The 18,733-nt window shown below is 38.4% G+C and overlaps 1 protein-coding gene across 1 annotated transcript in view; it reads left to right on the top strand.

Moving 5' to 3' along the window:
* wipf2b (WAS/WASL interacting protein family, member 2b) overlaps nucleotides 1-18,733 on the top strand; it is a 47,455-nt gene that overhangs the window by 10,573 nt on the left and 18,149 nt on the right. Inside the window, exons 2-4 of the mRNA XM_043674868.2 lie at nucleotides 16,579-16,706; nucleotides 17,013-17,145; nucleotides 17,636-17,779. Of these exons, the coding sequence (XP_043530803.2) occupies nucleotides 16,644-16,706; nucleotides 17,013-17,145; nucleotides 17,636-17,779 (340 nt within the window). The 5' untranslated portion in view covers nucleotides 16,579-16,643. The remainder of the gene's footprint in view (nucleotides 1-16,578; nucleotides 16,707-17,012; nucleotides 17,146-17,635; nucleotides 17,780-18,733) is intronic.

Here is an 18,733-nt window from a genome sequence, read left to right as displayed (position 1 = left end):
ATACTGAGTCATGTGAATAGGAAACTATTGGGTAACTGTGTGCATGGATTTCAGTTGCAAATGTGCAGACTTTGAGTACATTTATACTGCATATGGAATATCAGTATTTTGACACTGTTGCTAAACATAAGGGTATAACATCAGAGTCAGGGCCAACCTGCAAGGAATAATCTTGTATTAATTCACTTTGGCATTACATAGATTGTAATCTGGTACAGTGCTCAATTTGGTTTTGTGCTGCTTTGTGTCAGACACATTACAGCAAGCATGATTGATTTTGTTGAAATTGTACGTAGTCTGCATGTATATCTTCACTATGTTCTATTGAACTATATTCTATTTCAAGGAGGGCATCTTTAAAGTCTAGGTTAGAAAATAAAAGGCCTGTTCGTTTTAATGACAGTATACAGAAAAATGTTAGTGTCACAATTCTTCATGGTGTCAGAATCGGTTGGGTATTTGAGTAAAGCAAAGCATAAGGATTGATATTGGAGGTATGTGTGCAGCTTAGAACAAATTTACAAAAGCAAAATACTGAAGATGTTGGAAATACATAGGTCTGGTAGCATTTTTGGAAAGAGAACGATAGAGTCAGCACCTCTATGTAATGATTTGAAAGGTCATTGACCTGAAAGGTTAACTATTTTTCTCCTGATAGATGCTACCAGACCTGCAAAGTATTTCCAGCATTTTCCAAAATTAGTTGTTTTGCACCCTTAAAGTATCCATATTTTAGATAGGAATGTGCAGTGCCAAAGATGGGAGATTTTTGCTTTTCTTAAACTGGCTGAGAAATTCATAGATTTATAAAATGGCATGATGTCCCTGGTTTGCAATTCAGTACAATGGTGGAATCTTTAACCGTTATTAAAATTTTAGACAGCTTTTCTCATTTTGTCACCTTTGTTCTTATATTAATTGGTAACTCTGCTGTAAAACTTAAAAATGATAAGATTTCAACAGGAATGTTAATTTACTAACTTGATGCTTGAACAATGGCTTTTTAAAATATTGTCTCTTTAGTGCCCTCCAAATTTCAGTTCTCTCCTGAAAGTAGTCAGCTGTATAGTTGACCTCTGGTACCTCGCACATGGGGTTTTGGCAGTGAATGTCAGCTGATCATTTCACCATGGAGAGAGAAGCAAATGAAGTGCCTCCAAAGCCTACCTTGGTCCCTCTCAATCAGCACTTAGACCTGTGACTTCGATGAGTCACATGATAGCAGTCAAGAGTGGGAACCTTGGCTGATCTTGTTTTTATTTCTTTAGCTTAAAGAACATGGTCTAGATGTGGTGCAACAGTTATAGAGTCATAGAGATGTACAGCATGGAAACAGACTCTTCGGTCCAACCTGTCCACGCCGACCAGATATCCCAACCCAATCTAGTCCCACCTGCCAGCACCCGGCCCATATCCCTCCAAACCCTTCCTATTCATATACCCATCCAAATGCCTCTTAAATGTTGCAATTGTACTTGCCTACACCACTTCCTCTGGCAGCTCATTCCATACACTTACCACCCTTTGTGTGAAAAAGTTGTCCCTTAGGTCTCTTTGATATCTTTTCCCCTCTCACCCTAAACTTATGCCCTCTAGTTCTGGACTCCCTGATCCCAGGGAAAAGACTTTGTCTATTTGAAAATGAGCTAATTTAGCACTTACTGCTAAATGTCCAACCTCCTCTATCTATGCTTTATTTTGCACAGTGACACCATTATCATGGGACCCACAACGACATGACGGTGTTTTTGGTTCACATTAATGGTAAAGCAGACAAGTAAGGTACTTGGCCCACTGAGTATGTATTGGGCTTTTCAAAGAGTAATCCACTTAATCCAACTTCCCCTCTTTCCTCATACCCCTGTAATTTACTTTGTTTCAAGAATTTTTCTAATACCTTTGGAAAGCTATTAAATCAGTATCCACCAACTTGATATGTGTTGTGTTTCAAATCCTAATAACTGTAAGCAAAATATTTTCCTCTTGTCACTTCTAATTCTTATACCAATCACTTTGAATCTGTATTATCTGGTATTAACCTTTTATGTGATTGGAAAAAATTTTTCTTTATTTAGTCAATTTAAACCCTTCATAGTTTTGAATGTTCCTGTCACATCTCCTCTTGCATTAGTCTACTTTTAGCGAGAACAACTGCTTTTCTAGACTAGTCATTTAGTTAGAAACATTGATGTCTTAAACCATTGCAGCGATCTCCTCTACAGCTTCTACAAAGTTTGAATGTCCTTCCAAAAATGTACAATTCTGTACTTGATAGTGACACTCTTTAGAATTATCAGTCTGATCGTCACATAAAAATACAATGAATAATTTTCCACGTTCACAAGGCTTTGTATAGCAGACTCAATATTCTCCCTATTTATTAATGACTTAGAATGATCTGTTAGAAAGCTGTCTTTCTACAAGGTAAAGGTAGGTAGCATTTTAAGCCTTGGAGAGAAGGAGAAAGAGGTAGAAAACGTGAATTGGCAAGACTGAGACAAATAGAACTTGTGCTGCAAATGTGAGACAATTTACTTTGAACCTAAAAATGATAGTTTTATCCCCATTAAAAACGGACTATGTTCTTTTTTTTGGTCTCATATTTACCATTTGCCAGAGTTTTGCACATTCAATTGATCTGTCAATATCTCTTGGTCCAAAAAGTCCGGGTACTTAAATCCATAAAATGTTATGATAAAGAAAATGATCCCTATCTAGAGGGCGAGAATAAAAGGGTGTCAAAATCATGCTTTAGCTATTTAAAGTCCTGTTCAGACAACACTTGGAATACGTGAGCAATTCTGGTCACTGTTTCTTAGGATATATTGGTATTTGATGAGTCCAGTTTAGTTTTACCAGAATCGTACTTAACCTCTCAAAGTTAAATTATGAGAGACTGCAAAATCACCGTTGTATTCTCTGAAATGTACAAAGTTAAGGACTAGAAAGGTGAAAAGAATAGATAGGTAATTACCAATACTTCATTGGCATCTCTCTCCAGTTATATAAATAACCTACAGGGAGCCACTCTGTGTTAAGCATTGTTTAAAGCAAGATAGACCTCAGTGAATGACCTCCACTGACATGGGAGTTGAAACTATGTTGTTGCCATTATTCTACAGCACATTCTAGTCATAAAGACAGAAACTAGGAGCCAGAGTAGGTCATTCACCTCTTTTGAGCCTGCTGTGCCATTCATTGATCATGGCTGATCATTCAGGTCACAGCCTGTTATTGCCTTTCCCCCACATTGTTTGATCCCTTTAGGCCCAAGTGCTATACTCAACTCTTCTTGAAATTACACAATGTTTTGGCTTCCACTATCTTCAGTGATGGCAAGTTTCACAAGCTTATCACTGTCTTGGTGAAGAAATGTTTACCTTGTATATTTAGACTGTGACCCCTGGCTCTGGACTGTTAGTCAGACCATCCTACCCATCTAGTTTTGTTAGAAACTTTCAGGTTTATGAGATTCGTCATCATTCTTCTGAACTTCAACAATTGTAATCATAAACCATTTCAACGTCATTTTGTATGCCAGTCCCGCCTTCCCAGAAATCAGTCTGGTAAATTTTCACTGCACTCACCAACAAAAATATTCTTCCTAAAAGGGACCAAAACTTTTTTCATTATTCCAGGTATGGTCTTGCCATGGCCCCGTGCAATTGCAGAAAGCCTTCTCTGCTCGAATCCTCTCACTATGAAGGCCAACATTCCATTTATCTTGCTGAAGATCAGTGAGTCAGGCAGCATCCATGGAGAGAGAGCAAGCTAACTTCTTGTCTAGATGGCTTCTTCACTTCAGCTCTAATGAAGAGTCATCTCGACAACATTAGCTTGCTCTCTTTGGAAGCTGTCTGACTTGCTGTGATCTCCAACATTTGTTGTTTTCAGTACAGATTCTAACATCTGCAGTAATTTGGCCCTATACCATTTATCATCTTTATTACCTGTTGCACCTGTATGCTTGCCTTCAGTGACTGGTGTATAAGGACACCCAGGTCTTGTTGCAAATTCCTCCCCCTCAATTGATAGTCATTCAGATAATAATCTGCCTTCCTAATTTTGCTGCCGAAGTTGCTAATCTCTCATTTTTCTATACTATACTGCATCTGATATGCATTTTCCCACTCACTCAGCTTGTCCAAATCACGCTGAAGCATTTCTGGGTCCTCCTCAAAGCCCACTTTCCCACCCAGCTTTGTGTGGTCTGCAAATATGGAGATATTGCATTTAATTCCTTTATCCAGATCATTAAACTGTACTGTGAGCAGCTGGGCTCCTAGTACTGGTACTCCACTAGTCACTGCCTGCTATTTAGAAAAAGGCCTATTTATTTCTACTCTTTGTTTCCTGTCTGCCTTCAAGGTCTTTACCATCTCAACATATTACCCCCAATTCCATGTGCTTCTCTTTTACACACCAGTCTCTTAGTGGAACATTGTCACACGACTTCTGAGAGTCCAAATAAATCACATCCACAGACTCCCCTTTGTTTTTTTTCTACTAGTTGCATCCTAGAAGAACTCTAGTAGATGTATTAAGCATGATTTTCTGTTCATAAATCCATACTGTTGGATCCTGCCACTGTTTCTGAATGCTCAGTTATTAATTCTTTTACAATGGACTATAGCATTTTCCCCACTACTGACATCAGGCTGACTGGTCTATATTCCTGGTTTTCTCTTTGCCCACCCTTTTAAGTAGTGAGTGGGGTTCCTCCAATTTGTATGAATTGTTCCAGAGTCTGTAGAATCTTGGAAGGAGACCACTAATGCATCCACTATTTTTAGGGCCTGGGGATTTCTTGGCCTTCAATCCCATCAAGTGCATCATCACCTTTTCTCTACTAATACTGACTTGCCTCAGTACATTCTTCTCTCTAAATTTCCTCTTTCCATATTTCTGGTACGTTATTTGTGCCCTCCTTTGTGAACACAGAACCAAAATATATAATCAGTTGGTCAGTCATCCAGCTAATTGAGATAACAAACCTCCAAAAGAGAGGGTAGATAGAAACTATTTCCTCTTATTGAAAAGCCTACAATGGGGGATTGTCATCCAACATCAGAGCCAGGTATTTTTGACTGAAATTGGGAAATGCTTTTACACAAGATTTGTAAAAGTTTAGAACACTTATAATTGACATTTGATTCATTCTTAATTTTGAATGATTTTTGTTGTCCAAAGATATTAAGGAAATTGGGGCAAAAATGGCTAGATGGAGTTGCTTCACAGATCAGCCATGATTTCATTGGTGGGCAGAGCAGGTTTGAGGGACTAACTTGTCTCCTCTTGTTTCTCTGAGGAAATGTGTTCCAAAAGAGCTCACTGCAACTGTAGGGAGAGAGAAAGCCTTGATCTAAAGTCTTTCTGCAATAAGGTATGTTGAAGAGGAAATTAACCCCTTCTAAAATGATAATATTTTGGATGAACATTAAAACAAAAGCAGCAGACATCTGGGAAATTCAGGCTGAAATTTTGGATATATTAAACCCTGTACATGTTTCAGGAGATTACTGGGCTACAGTCTTGGGACAGAAATGCCTTTTTTGATCATATCTTTTTAGTTTATGCAATGCTGCAGTTAGCCCTCAAGGAGTCAAGCTTAGTTGGATAGACAGTGTTCCAGTTTTTTTTTTACAGTTTCTGTGTAATTATTTTGTCTATCAGTGCAATGACCTGTTCATTGATGCTATTGTACACCTCTGAAGCAGTGGGACTTGAACCTTAGCTTCCTGGTCCAGAGATAGGGTCACTACTGCTGTAGCACAAGAGCCTAAAATAGTTTAAATCAACTTGTTTGAACACCTTGTGACACGTCTCTGATGTCACTGAGATTTGAACCCACTGCTTTAGAAGAACCATCATAGCTATTGATATCAAACCTCACTGAATTTGCCTTTGCTGTCATGCAATGGTGTGATAGTAGCACATTTAATTATCAGTGACTTGTATGGAGAAATTGGCTATTTCCATTGGCCAATCTTTGGCTTCTAATAGAACAGAGGCATAGGAAGTGGATTGTATGATCAACTATAGCTTGAACAAGCAGGGCTAGGTTAAGTGATATTGCATTTTTTACATACAGTCTCATTTAATTGTCTGTGTGATTGGCAGCATTTCTCTCTATAGGTAGTATTGATGAGGCTGGTCCTTTTTGCTCAAAACATTTTGGAATGAACCAGTTCCAATACTAATTAATTAAAAACAATTGATAAATGTTGGAACATAGAACAATACTGCACAGTACAGGCCATTTGGCTCTCAATGTTGTCCTTGCCTTTTATCCTACTTTAAGATCAGACTAACCTACATACCCTTCATTGTACTAACTTCCATGTGCCTATCCAAGAGTTGCTTAAATGTCCCTAATGTATCTGACTGTACAACTGCTGACCACCATTCTCTGAGTAAAGAACCTACCTCCGACATCTCCCCTAAACCTTCATCCTGTTACCATAAAATTGTGTCCCCTTGTGATAGACATTTCCGCCATGGGAAAAAGTCTCTGGCTACTCGCTCTATCTATGCCTCTCAACATCTTGTACATCTCTATCAAGTCACCTCTCATCCATCTTAGTTCCAATGAGAAAAGCCCTCGATCACTCAACTTTTCTTCATAAGACATGGCCTCCAGTCCAGGCAGCATCCTGGTAAATCTGCTGTGCACCCTTTCTAAAGCTTCCACATCTTTCCTATAATGAGGCAGCAAGAACTGAACATAATGATCCAAGTGTGGTCTAACCAGGACTCTCTAAAGCTGCAGTATGACCTCGCTGCAATTAATAAATATTAATTAATCATAATAACTGGGGCAATTCCAGCCTCTTGTATTGAGGCCAATTGTAACTGCCAAAACACACCAATTAATTCACAAAGCCATGCAAATAAGCACAAACCTGGCCAGTTTGATTGCAGTACTGATTTTTGTCACTTCATTGGGAGAGTTGTGAAGAACAATTTTATACGATTGTCAACTTAACAGTTCATGAGTACAATATTTAAAATTTCTAGCCCATATACCAGAACTATGAATCCAGTCCCTGAAAATGTTTGGCTGATTGATATTTCATTGAGTGTTTTGTTACATTCATATTGTATCCCTTTCTTTAATTTGCTACTTTTAAACTGGATATCTTGCATATTGTTTCAGTCCATCTCTAAATAAAACTACAGTACTTACCAATTTGGAGGTGTAAATTTCAGCAGTATATCTCTTCACCTTGCTTACCTCCTTTCCCTGCCCCAACAGATTACCAAGTTTGCATATACCTGTACTTGCACAATCAGGTTAACAGCCCTTTTAAATAAATGCCAAGGCATATTAGCACACAAATTCATCTCACCTCAAATGCTTCTGAACTTGTAGCTCCTCGTTTTCGTGCTGTTATCTTTGCACCAGTATCTTACTTTGAGTGTAGGATCCACAAATGAAGGAAACATAAAGGAAACAGGTTTTAAAAGATAACAATTAAAGGAAATAGTATTACTAAATGCCCATTAGAAAAGTTACGATTTAAACAGGTTCTTTGGTATTCAGGTGCAGAACTAAACCAGATTCTGAATGTCACTAGTGCAATTAACCTTTGCTAATGAATCTTTATGAAATTGAATTGTGGTTTCTGAAGAAACATTTGATATTTTGGTATTACTTCTGATGATTTAATTAGATCTCATTCTATCTGGTAAATGAACAGATAAAATATCCGTTTGATGACACAATAGTAGTGTGCTGACATCTAGGTTCACGTCCCATCTCCAGTTGTGTTATAAAATATCTGAACAGTTTGGTTAAAAATTAGAATTTGAAATGCTAGTAGCAGTATACACACTGAGTGGCTGTTCATGAGGTGATAGAATGGGATTGGAGAGTGAGATGGTCTGCCCCTTGGGTTCAGTGAACTGCAGAGTTTGGGATTGTCTTTCACTCCAGCTATTTCCTGTGCTGTCTGCAGACAAATTAGCTTGCTTTCAGACAAACTCCATTGAGAATTCCAACATTCCAGTCCTTGCTTCAGATTTTTGTTTTGAAGTTAGTAAATGCTGTGTCTACCTTAGGTCTTGGCTTTTATACAATTAATGTCCTCCTTTAGTTTAGCATTCCCCGCCATTTAAAAGTAATCTACTTTGGTAATTAATTTTTTTGTAATTCACATAAAATTCCTTATGTTGGCATTTTCCAACTCTGGGAAGCTTGAAACCTAGCTTGGGGCACAAAATGTGTTGAGAGTATGAGGCCAAGCAACATTCCGTAACTCCAGATCTGACAAGAGGCTGCACTTTTAGTTCTGCACAGAATGAGGAAATCAGTAAGGTGTGTAAACACAAGCTCCAACCAGCTTCATATCAGAGAGCATGATTTTTGCTGCTGACAAGATTTAACTTGTTGGGGAAGGGAGGGGTGTACAGAAAAACATATTGAAAAGTGACAGTAAAAACACTAAAAGAACAAGTTAACTTTTAAAGTAGGTGCCTGATTGAAAACAAAAAGAAATTTAAATAGTTGTGCTGAAGCAAATTTATAAGACTGTTCACTGAATTACCTCAAATATTGAACATCAGAATAATACTTTACAAAAAAACCATTCAGTCCATTGGCATTCATGCCAGCTCTCTGTAAGAATGATCTGCTTTCCATTCCCTCACCATTGATTCATACCTTGAAGAGAAAAAAATGTTCTTCTAAAATACATTATAGTAGTGCTTCCTGTTGTTTTAGAGAGCATTCCACATTATGCTGGAAACCAGAGTCCGAATTAGTGGTGCTGGAAAAGCACAGCAGGTCAGGCAGCATCCCCTATTCCTAATGAAGGGCTTTTGCCCGAAACGTTGATTTTCTTGCTCCTTGGATGCTGCCTGACCTGCTGTGCTTTTCCAGCATCACTCTAATCCAGACTCTGTTGTCTTCATATCATTGGCTAGATTAGTTAATATTAATCACTTAGAAATGTTCTTCGTATTTAAAATATTACTAATTTAGTTCCTTTTAGCTACTCTGTAAAGAATTGACTGTAGTTATTTAACTAAAATTCTTAAGTTCTGATTAGGTAAGATCAGCCTTGAAATTCTGGTCCTAACTGTTATCTAGAGAAGTCAGTAATTATTACAATTGATGGACCCCACAGTATTAACTTTATATATCAACTTACGAGCTATTAAGTTATGTCTTTGTTAAATTATTGTTTGTCTTATGTTTCCTTTTCATGGTATCTTATAAATAATACAGATTTTGAGATTTAGACCTCTGGATGGTGTTGTTGCTGACAAGACGTGTTTATGCCTGAGTTGTCTTAAGTAGGTGATGATGCAATTTAAGTACTGAAGCCCTTTCCCACAGTGCTTTTAAGTAGGTAGTTGATGCTTTTAAGTAGATAAAGGAATGGTGAGCCTTGTCCAAATTGGGGCACATTGTGATTTCGGTGGAGGTGAGAGGGAAGCAGTAGTGGATATTCTGGGTTTTGAAGGTAAATCTAAAGAAGTCTTGACACTGTGCCATTGCATTCTGTAAGTAGTACATACTACAGCCACAGTATGCCATTGGAAGAAGGCTTTATTTTTGACGGGTGGAGCAACTATTAGCTGAACAGATTGCTTTGTCCTGAACTTCTACCAATTAACTAAGCTCATTTTTTGTTTTCTAATCTATTTTTCATTTATTCTCTTCCTCATTTGCAAGTTTTAAATCTCATCATGTTGACACTGCTCGGTTAATCTCAACTTTTTCATTTAAAGCAAGTTCTGTCAGTTCAAATATCAGTTTGTAAGAAACAAAAACAAATTACTGGAAAACCTCAGCAGGTCTGGCAGCATCTGTGGAGAGGAGAAAGTGAGGACTACAGATGCTGGAAATTCAAAAGTCAGGATTCCTGATGAAAGACTTATGCCGAAATGTTGATTCTTCTACTCCTCGGATACTGCCTGACTGGCTGTGCTTTTCCAGCACCATGCTCTTAACATCTGTGGAGAGAAATCCAGTGACCTTTTTTTCAGAACTCTGGTTTCTCTTCATAGATGGCACCAGACCTGCTGAGTTTTTCCGGCGATTTCTGTTTCTGATTTTCAGCATCTGCAGTTCTCTTGGTTTTTTTTTATTCCATTTTTAAGAAATGGTTATCAGTATATATAATTTGAGGTTATAGTTTATATAGTTTAAGTTAGGTGCTTAATTCCACTATTAAATCCTTTATGAATTAGGGACAATTTATAAAGAGAAGAATGCCTGTGATATCAGATTTATTCTGTGTTGTAATGCAGTCTGTGCCTCAGAACTAGTTGAAAGTCTTTTTACATTAAAGTGAGAGTACTGCATAAAATCTGATGTGATTGTTCTAGTTTTTCACAAGGATTATATTTTAGTAATTGGCAAATTATTTATACTTGAACATGAGTTTTAGATTGCATTTTAATATGTACTTTTCATTTTCTGTTTTGCTTCTGTTATAATTACAGTCTTGTACTGTAGGGAAGATCAGTTTGGAATTTTACCTGCTGTATTTAATGTTGTCACCTTTAATTAACATGCATTTATACAAAATGAGTTGAATAGTCTGTTTTCTAAGGCTTTGAATTTTGATGTCTCTTAGCTTCATCTACTAAGAAATATCAGTCTGGTGTTATGTGAACTCATAACAATTTGACAAGTGTGATACTGCAATCAAATCAGATTCTATCCAATCTAAATATCTGGCAGGAATCATTTTAATAGAAAAAAGGAATAATAGCTTGCTGGTTTTTTTCCTCCTCCTCTAAACTGGGCATTGAATCCTAATGCAATATCCTTAATGCAGATCCTGTCCCAGATCAGGATATCTGAATTTATGGATTGAATTGAGGATTGTTCATGTTTGAGAGGCTTAATAACTCACTGGATGAACTGGCTGAGAGGAGGACAAATATTGAGTTTTATTTTCTTTTACATAATGTTTCACAAGTTTTCATTGTATATTTGCCTGGACTCCATGGCAAATAAGATGGCACGTGTAGCTGAAGGTATTGACCGCATATATGGTTTTGTTTCTTCTTCTAAGCTAAAATATCACAAGAAGTTCAGGCAGATTTCACATTACTGAGCTTATCCTAAAATCAGAGATGATTCTTAGCCAGAGCAGCAAACTAGCAAGTGCCCACCAAGGCAGGCCATTATTTGAACAGTTAATGTTTACTGTGCAATAAAAATAGAATGCATTGATAATTATTTTGTATGTGGTCCTTTGGTGAACAGTGACCATATATGGTAGGATTCTTCATTAAGGTGGAGAATGAAGTAGCCTAAGCTGAAATTAAGTCCTAAATCTGAATAAAAGGAACTATAGTTGTGTTAGGTTGAATTAGCAAGGAAAATTTGCAGAACCTTACTAAAAATGAATAGACAATGGCTAATATTTAAGCAAGGTGTACAAGATTACCAACAATTATTAATTGGCGCAGTAATAAAACAGGAAATTTGGCTTAGTCATGGTTTATAAAATAAATTATCCATGATATTGAAATACTGAGCAGGCTCGAGGGCCAAATGGCCTACTCCTCCTAGTTTCTATGTCTCTGTAAGGTTTGATGCAGCAATATGTTTACAGCAAGTGCCTAAATCCATTTTGTTTAAAAAATAGCAGTTAGAACATTTGGAATTGCCTGAAGCATTCTAAATGCAGTAACTTAGCTAGCAGAAATACTGTCAGTGATGAAACTATTTTGTAGAATTTGCAGTTCAGTTGCTGAACATGTCAGATAACTATATCCAGTTATTCAGTTGGATTGGAGATACATTCATTGCCCAGACAAGTAATAATTCACAAATTTGAAAACAGTAATGCACACCACTGAATTATTGCTTAATGATTTACTGTGGTTGCCTTACTGAAAAATTTTCAAGCAGCATGTTAACCCTGCATGATTAAAACAATTGGAAAGCCTGAGAGTAACCACATCAATAATGACTCATCATGGCTGCAGTACCTATCCCAGTGCACAAAAACAAGCATTTTGCACAACTCCTAAAGGACGTGTCCAGACAACTAAAGCAGGTCACTGTAGTTTGCACACTGCCAATCGTGATGCTGCTTTTGGTAAGCTTCGAAATTCTATCGAAACAGCAGCTGTCAACAGATTGGCTATGTTCCAGACAAACCAATGGAAAAACAGATCGATGTCACTTTTGTTTAAAATTCAGTCATAGAAATATCTATGGCGATGATGATTTTATGGGTGTTTCACACTTTGAAAGAACACTGATCAAGGTAATTGTCACCCAGTGTAGTTAATCTCACAGTGGGCTATTTGAACGGACAATTTGAGAAAAGGTAAGAACTGGTTGAACTCATGAGTTAACAATTACATAATACCAGGTTGTAGTCCAACAGATTTATTTGGAAGTACAAGGTTTTGGAATGCTGTTCCTTCATTGGCTACCTCACGAACGAGCAGCGCTCCAAAAGCTTGTACTTCCAAATAAACCTGTTGGACTATAACCTGGTGTTGTGTGATTTTTAACTTTGTCCAACCCAGTCCAACAGTGGCACCTCCACATCATGAACTCATGAGGACATGGCTGTCAGGGCATTAGCTGATGCAATTTTCTGGCTAATTCCTATTCCTTTGAAAGGTGAGATACTCTCTCAAGTCCTGTTGATTAAGCTATTAGGGAGTGGATCCAGTAATTGGGGAAACAGTTTTCAGGCAAAAATAATGAAAAGCGCAACAAACTGCGTAAATGAGTCAGAAGAAGGATTCCAGTTCCACTCCAGAGGTTTAGCATATAATCTAGGCTGACAGTTGTGTGCAATACAGGTATTCTTCTACAACGTGATTGCTGAGTTCTTGTGTGACCCTGCATAATAGAGAAGTCACACTTTAGAAACAGTGCCCCCAATTCGTCAATCATGTTACAGCAAATTTGCATTAATGAAATGCGTACTATAGCAGAACAACCTGTACTAACTAGTGTTATACTTTTCGATATGACATTGTTTGTGCACTAACTGGTTGGGGATTCCTCTTCCTCTGAATTGAATATGAAAACTGATGTTTCATCTTTTCTCATGACAGTGATCTTATCTACCATATGAAACCTAATGTGATTGCCACTACAAGAAGTAGCAAATTCTTATTTCTTTATGACCTTTTTCTATCCATCTTCACCTAACAACTTGGATGCTAAAGTCTTGATTGATTGTCTAATTTGTTAGGCAGTTATAACCCAGGCATTGTGCAACATTATGAAAATCAAATATGAGAAAAATTGATTTATTTCAGCCATTGTTACAAACCAAAACCAGTGCCTCCATGGTCTGGAGCTTAGAGATGACAAGGTTTTTGAAAATTAAGTGTACATTTAGGATTTATGTTCTTTTTAAACTTTTGTCTCCAATTAGTTTTATTTAATGTTTCAATAGAGTGTTAACCTTGATTGTGTTCACCTTCATTCAATGGTAGTACTTTCATCCCTGAATCAGACTTTGTAAAAACTTATTCATTGAACCTGGTTAAAAATCTCACAACACCAGGTTATGATACAACAGGTTTATTTGGAAGCACTAGCTTTCGGAGCACTAGTCCTTTTGGGGCGGCACGGTGGCACAGTGGTTAGCACTGCTGCCTCACAGCGCCAGAGACCCGGGTTCAATTCCCGCCTCAGGCGACTGACTGTGTGGAGTTTGCACGTGTCTGCGTGGGTTTCCTCCGGGTGCTCCGGTTTCCTCCCACAGTCCAAAGATGTGCAGGTCAGGTGAATTGGCCATGCTAAATTGCCCGTAGTGTTAGGTAAGGGTACATGTAGGCGTATGGGTGGGTTGCGCTTCGGCGGGGCGGTGTGGACTTGTTGGGTCGAAGGGCCTGTTTCCACACTGTAAGTAATCTAATCTAATCTAATCTAGTCCTTCATCAGGTGATTGTGGAGAATAAAATTGTAAGACACAGAATTTATAGCAAAAGTTTCCAGTGTGATGTAATTATATATTGAAAAAGACCTGAATTGTTAAGTCTCTCATCTTTTAGAATGACCATGTTGGTATCAGTTCTTTCATATGTAAATCGCAAAACTTTTTTAAAAAGTTACATTCGGAAGGGCATTTCCTGATGAAGGGCTTTTGCCCGAAACGTCGATTTTGCCTGTCCTCGGATGCTGCCTGAATTGCTGTGCTCTTCCAGCACCACTGATCCAGAATCTGGTTTCCAGCATCTGCAGTCATTGTTTTTACCACTTTAACAATTGGTGTCATGTTGGCCCAGATAAGGTATTGAAGGTGTTAACTCCCTGTGAGGCTGTCTGTGCCACAATGGTCAGACTGATTCTAATCTAAAAAACGGATTTTCAGAATCTTACATGATTCATGCAGTTTTTGAGCAAAGTAAAATGTAATTCTGCAAGTACAAATTCACCCCACAAACTTATATGTGTGCATGTGTGTGTGAGCGTAGAGGGGTTTAAGTTTGTGAGAGGGTGTGTGTGGGAGTTTATGTGTGAGTGTATGAGAGAGGGTCTGAGTGTCTGTGTGTGTGTGTATATTGCAATGGGGTCACCTGTAGTGTGACATGAACCCGGTTGAGGCCCTCCCTATGGGTACCAAACTTGGCTATCAGCCTCTGCTCAGCCACTTTTCGTTATTGCCTGCCCCGAAGTCTGCCTTGGAGGACGGTCACCCGAAGGTCCGAGGTCGAATGTCCCGGACCACTGAAGTGTTCTTGACTGGGAGGGAACACTCCTGTCTGTTTGTTCTGCGGTGTCCGTTCATCCGTTGCTGTAGCCTCTGTTTGGTCTCGCCAATGTACCATGCCTCAGGGCATCCTTGCCTGTAGCGTATGTGAGAGACAACGTTGGCTGAGTCGCATGAGTACCTGCCACGTACATGGTGGGAGGTTCAATTAATTGAACCTGAGCATTGCTGGGAAAGCCACTATTTGTTGCCATCCCATAATTTCCCTTGAGAAGGTGATGGTGAGCAATCTTCTGAATGGGTATATGAATCAGAAGGGTTTAGAGAGATATGGGCCAAATGCTGGGTAATGAAACTAGATTAATTTAGGGTATCTGATGAGACCGAAGGGTATGTTTCCATGCTGTACATCTCAATGACTCTGTTTGCAGACAGGTTAAACATAAAGCAGCAAATAGGATGACTGTATGATTATTACTGCATATTATGTTGGTAGAGGAAAAGAAAATCGAAATGGGGTGCACAAGATGGATGTTTTGGATTAAAATTGAGGATAAGAAAAGTGAGTGAGTGATTCTTTGGTATTTCAGCTTGAGTTTTTTTTTGGAGGGGTATTCCTAATTCCTAGATTTAGGACACATTCATGCCAAGTAGTGTTTACTCGCTGACAAAACTATGCCTCAGTACCAACATCAGGAGATGACGCTCCAAGTTCTATCTTTATCAAATTTTTCATTTCTTTCTTAAATTTCCAGTGCCCTTTCTGATGGAATCTTCCTGTTAGTGCCAAATGAGGTGAATTTTGTTATGGGGAATTCATGTAGAGCCAATGGACAGTAGTCTCACAGCAAAAGATGTGTTAAATTAAATTCATGTAATCTGCTACTGTAAGTGAGAAAAACTTTGAGTTTTTTTATGGAAAATTTGAGAGTCATCTCATATCCAGGTAATATTCAGTGGTGAAGAGCTGGAACCTCAAGGGACAACAGTTGCTTCCAGGCAGAGCAAGCTGCTGGAAGAGGGCTTGTGTTTCTTTCAAGCACACGCATGAATGGCACACATGATGTATTATTTTTGGTCATATTATTCATGGAAATTGAAAGTGGGAGGCTGTTAAGAGCAACTGAAAAAAGCGCAAGACCACAGTTTACGGAAATGACCAAGGTACCTACCCTTAAGCGGATCACCGCTTCTTGCATATCTATCAAAATGTTGGCCAGTACATTGCTGCTCTTTTTTTATATTATTGTACCTTTACTAGGAGTATTCTTACAACACATTGTGACATATCTTGACATATGCTATAAGGTCATGGGTACAGCATCAGGGTGATTACATTTTGCTGAAAGTTTAATTTGGGAAAGTATTGAGGAATCTGGATTTATCATTAGGGAAAAGAGGACATTTCATAAATCGCTTTCATAATTAGGTTAACTAAATATCCAAACATTGTTTATATTCAGGAAGGAATAAAAATAGTGGGGAATAATTCAAATAAAACAAAGAACATCTGAGCTGTGTGAAGTAGTATTGCCTATTTCTAACCTTTACTGTAAAGATTGGAGACTATAACTGTTTTTGAGTGAGTAGTAAATCAGTAGCTTTGGCTAACTTACTACTCCTGATTTCTATCTTAATACTCTGTTTGAAAAGGCATTGTGTGCATGTTGAATAAGGATAACAAAGTCTGCACTGGCCATGCACCAGTTGAATTTCTGCACATAAATGCTGCTTTGATTTATGTTTGGAGATTGATTGTAATTGCAATACTGGAAGATTGGTGGTCATCTCTGGATCAGCGCCCAATAATAAATCAGTGCTTGCTGGAAATGGTTGGAGAAAATTTAAGGGGACAGGTAATTAAAATACCAATTATTGATGTAAAATAAACCTGTACTCTAATTGCTCAGTGTTTGCTTTTTTTTAGGTATATTAATGACCCATTACACTGTGTGAAATACAAGAGATTGAACCAGCAGGTAGTGGGAAAATATGCCAATACCTCCACCACCCCCACCCCCACCTGCTGCACCCCCTCCACCAGCCTTTAATCAGGTAAGACAAGGCATGCAAACACTTTCTGTGACAGTTTGAGCAATTTCAGTCAAAGCACCCTTGACTTTGATCTTTAAAATATTTTGTACATAACAGCATCGCTTAGATGATGTCTAATATGTTTTTGCATTCCTATGTAAGACTACATAGGAAGAGGGTGCACCCTGACTCCATGCTGCACCTCAATGCTTTAATCAGAGTTTATTGTGAAAAGTCTTTGATATATACAGTTGCAGTTTGCCAAGAGATTTATAGCAAAGTATTTAAAAATGTATGCTTTTTGTTCATTTCAACTTTTTTAACCAGGCAAATACAGTTACACCTAAATTGACCAGAGATGAACAACGTAATCGAGGGGCACTCTTAAATGATATCACAAAGGGAGCCAAACTTCGAAAAGTGACCAATGTAAATGATAGAAGTGCCCCAATTCTTGAAAGTAAGTGCTGAAAGTAAAGAGCAGTGATGTTAATAGGATTTCAGTAAACTGTAGTGGTGGATTTGTGATATTGTCGTCCAAAGTCCAGTTAAATTCTGTGAAAACCTCTACAATGCAACTAGTTAATTTTTATCTTTTTATGCTTGGTGCCTGTTTGGACGGAGCAGTTTGAGTTCTGGAACATTATGGTGGAACTCTGGTACTTTCTCCTTCGTTTTGAAGCCAGTGTGAGATGAATAATGAAGAGCACCATACAAGAAATTTAACAGACAATAGTAATCTTCGTTGACTTACTATTTTTTTTCCTTTGGCTGAATAATCCACTGACAGGAATACACCCACACATTTAGATTTATATTGCTTGCTGATTTATGCCTGGGCTGAAGTTTATCCGTTTGTGCTATGTAATATGGGAATGGAGTCACTGAAATCCATCATGAGGAAAATTACTTTGGTATAGCTTTAATGACATGTTTTTCTTTAACTACAGCTCCGAAAGGAGGAGGAGGTGGTGGTGGTGGCGGTGGAGGATTTGGTACAGGACCTGTTTCTGGAGGACCAGTCCCATCAATCGGTGGCTTGTTTCAGGGTGGTGTTCCTAAGCTTCGTCCAGTAGGTCACAGAGACAGCTCAGGTATTTTGAGTCATCCCCACTTCTTAGTTTAGGAGAATGTGAGGACTGCAGATGCTGGAGATCACAGTCGAAGAGCGTGGTGCTGGAAATGCACAATTGGTCAGGTAGCATCCGGGGACCAGGAGAGTTGATGTTTCGAGCATAACCTACTCCCGATGAAGAGCTTATGCCCGAAATGTTGACTCTCCTGCTCCTTGTTTGCTGCCTGACTGGCTGTGCTTCTCCAGCGCGACGCTCTTCCACTTAGTTTAGAGAGGCTCAGTTGGGTGGCTGTTGGAATAGTGACTGTAGTACTCTTGGAAATAACTGGTCGTCAATAAAAATGTTCTGATAATCAGCAATAACATTTTTTGAGCTATTTAAACTAATAACTTTAGCTCTGAAAAACTTTATGGCACAATATAGTGTACCATTAAGCAACAAACAGACCAGCAATAAACAAATGCCACTGTAGATATGTACACATGATCCTATTGGCAATTGGTACAAAACTCTCACCGTATAGTAGAAAGTGAAGACTGCAGATGCTGGTGATCAGAGTTGAGAGTGCTGGAAAAGCATAGCAGATCCCCGAAATGTCTCCAACTCTTCGGATGCTGCCTGACCTGCTGTGCTTTTCCAGGACCACGCTCTTGACAGTACTCAGACAGTATTGTATCAAATTCTGTCGAATTCCATCTTGTGGATGAGACACTAAAGTAGACCAGCATCATTTCTCTTTCTCTGGGATGTGAACAATGTCACAGTGGTATTTAATTAAGAACGCTGTACTTTCTGATGCCTTGACTAATACTTAGCCCTCAACACTAAAACTGTTTAACTCATTGCTATTTGTGGAACTTTGCTATCTCTGAATTGGTTGTGAATTTTTTAAAGCAAAGTAGTTAATAGACTTTTTGAAAAGTACTTTCTTGAGTATAAAGTTTATGGGCCCACCACATATTATTATGACAA

Source organism: Chiloscyllium plagiosum, unplaced genomic scaffold, assembly GCF_037043375.1.
Source record: "Chiloscyllium plagiosum isolate Xiang-an unplaced genomic scaffold, Cpla_swu_hap1 HiC_scaffold_32, whole genome shotgun sequence".
Classification (NCBI taxonomy): Eukaryota; Metazoa; Chordata; class Chondrichthyes; order Orectolobiformes; family Hemiscylliidae; genus Chiloscyllium; species Chiloscyllium plagiosum.
Note: the sequence above shows the minus strand (reverse complement) of the source record. Positions and strands in the feature narration are given on the sequence as shown.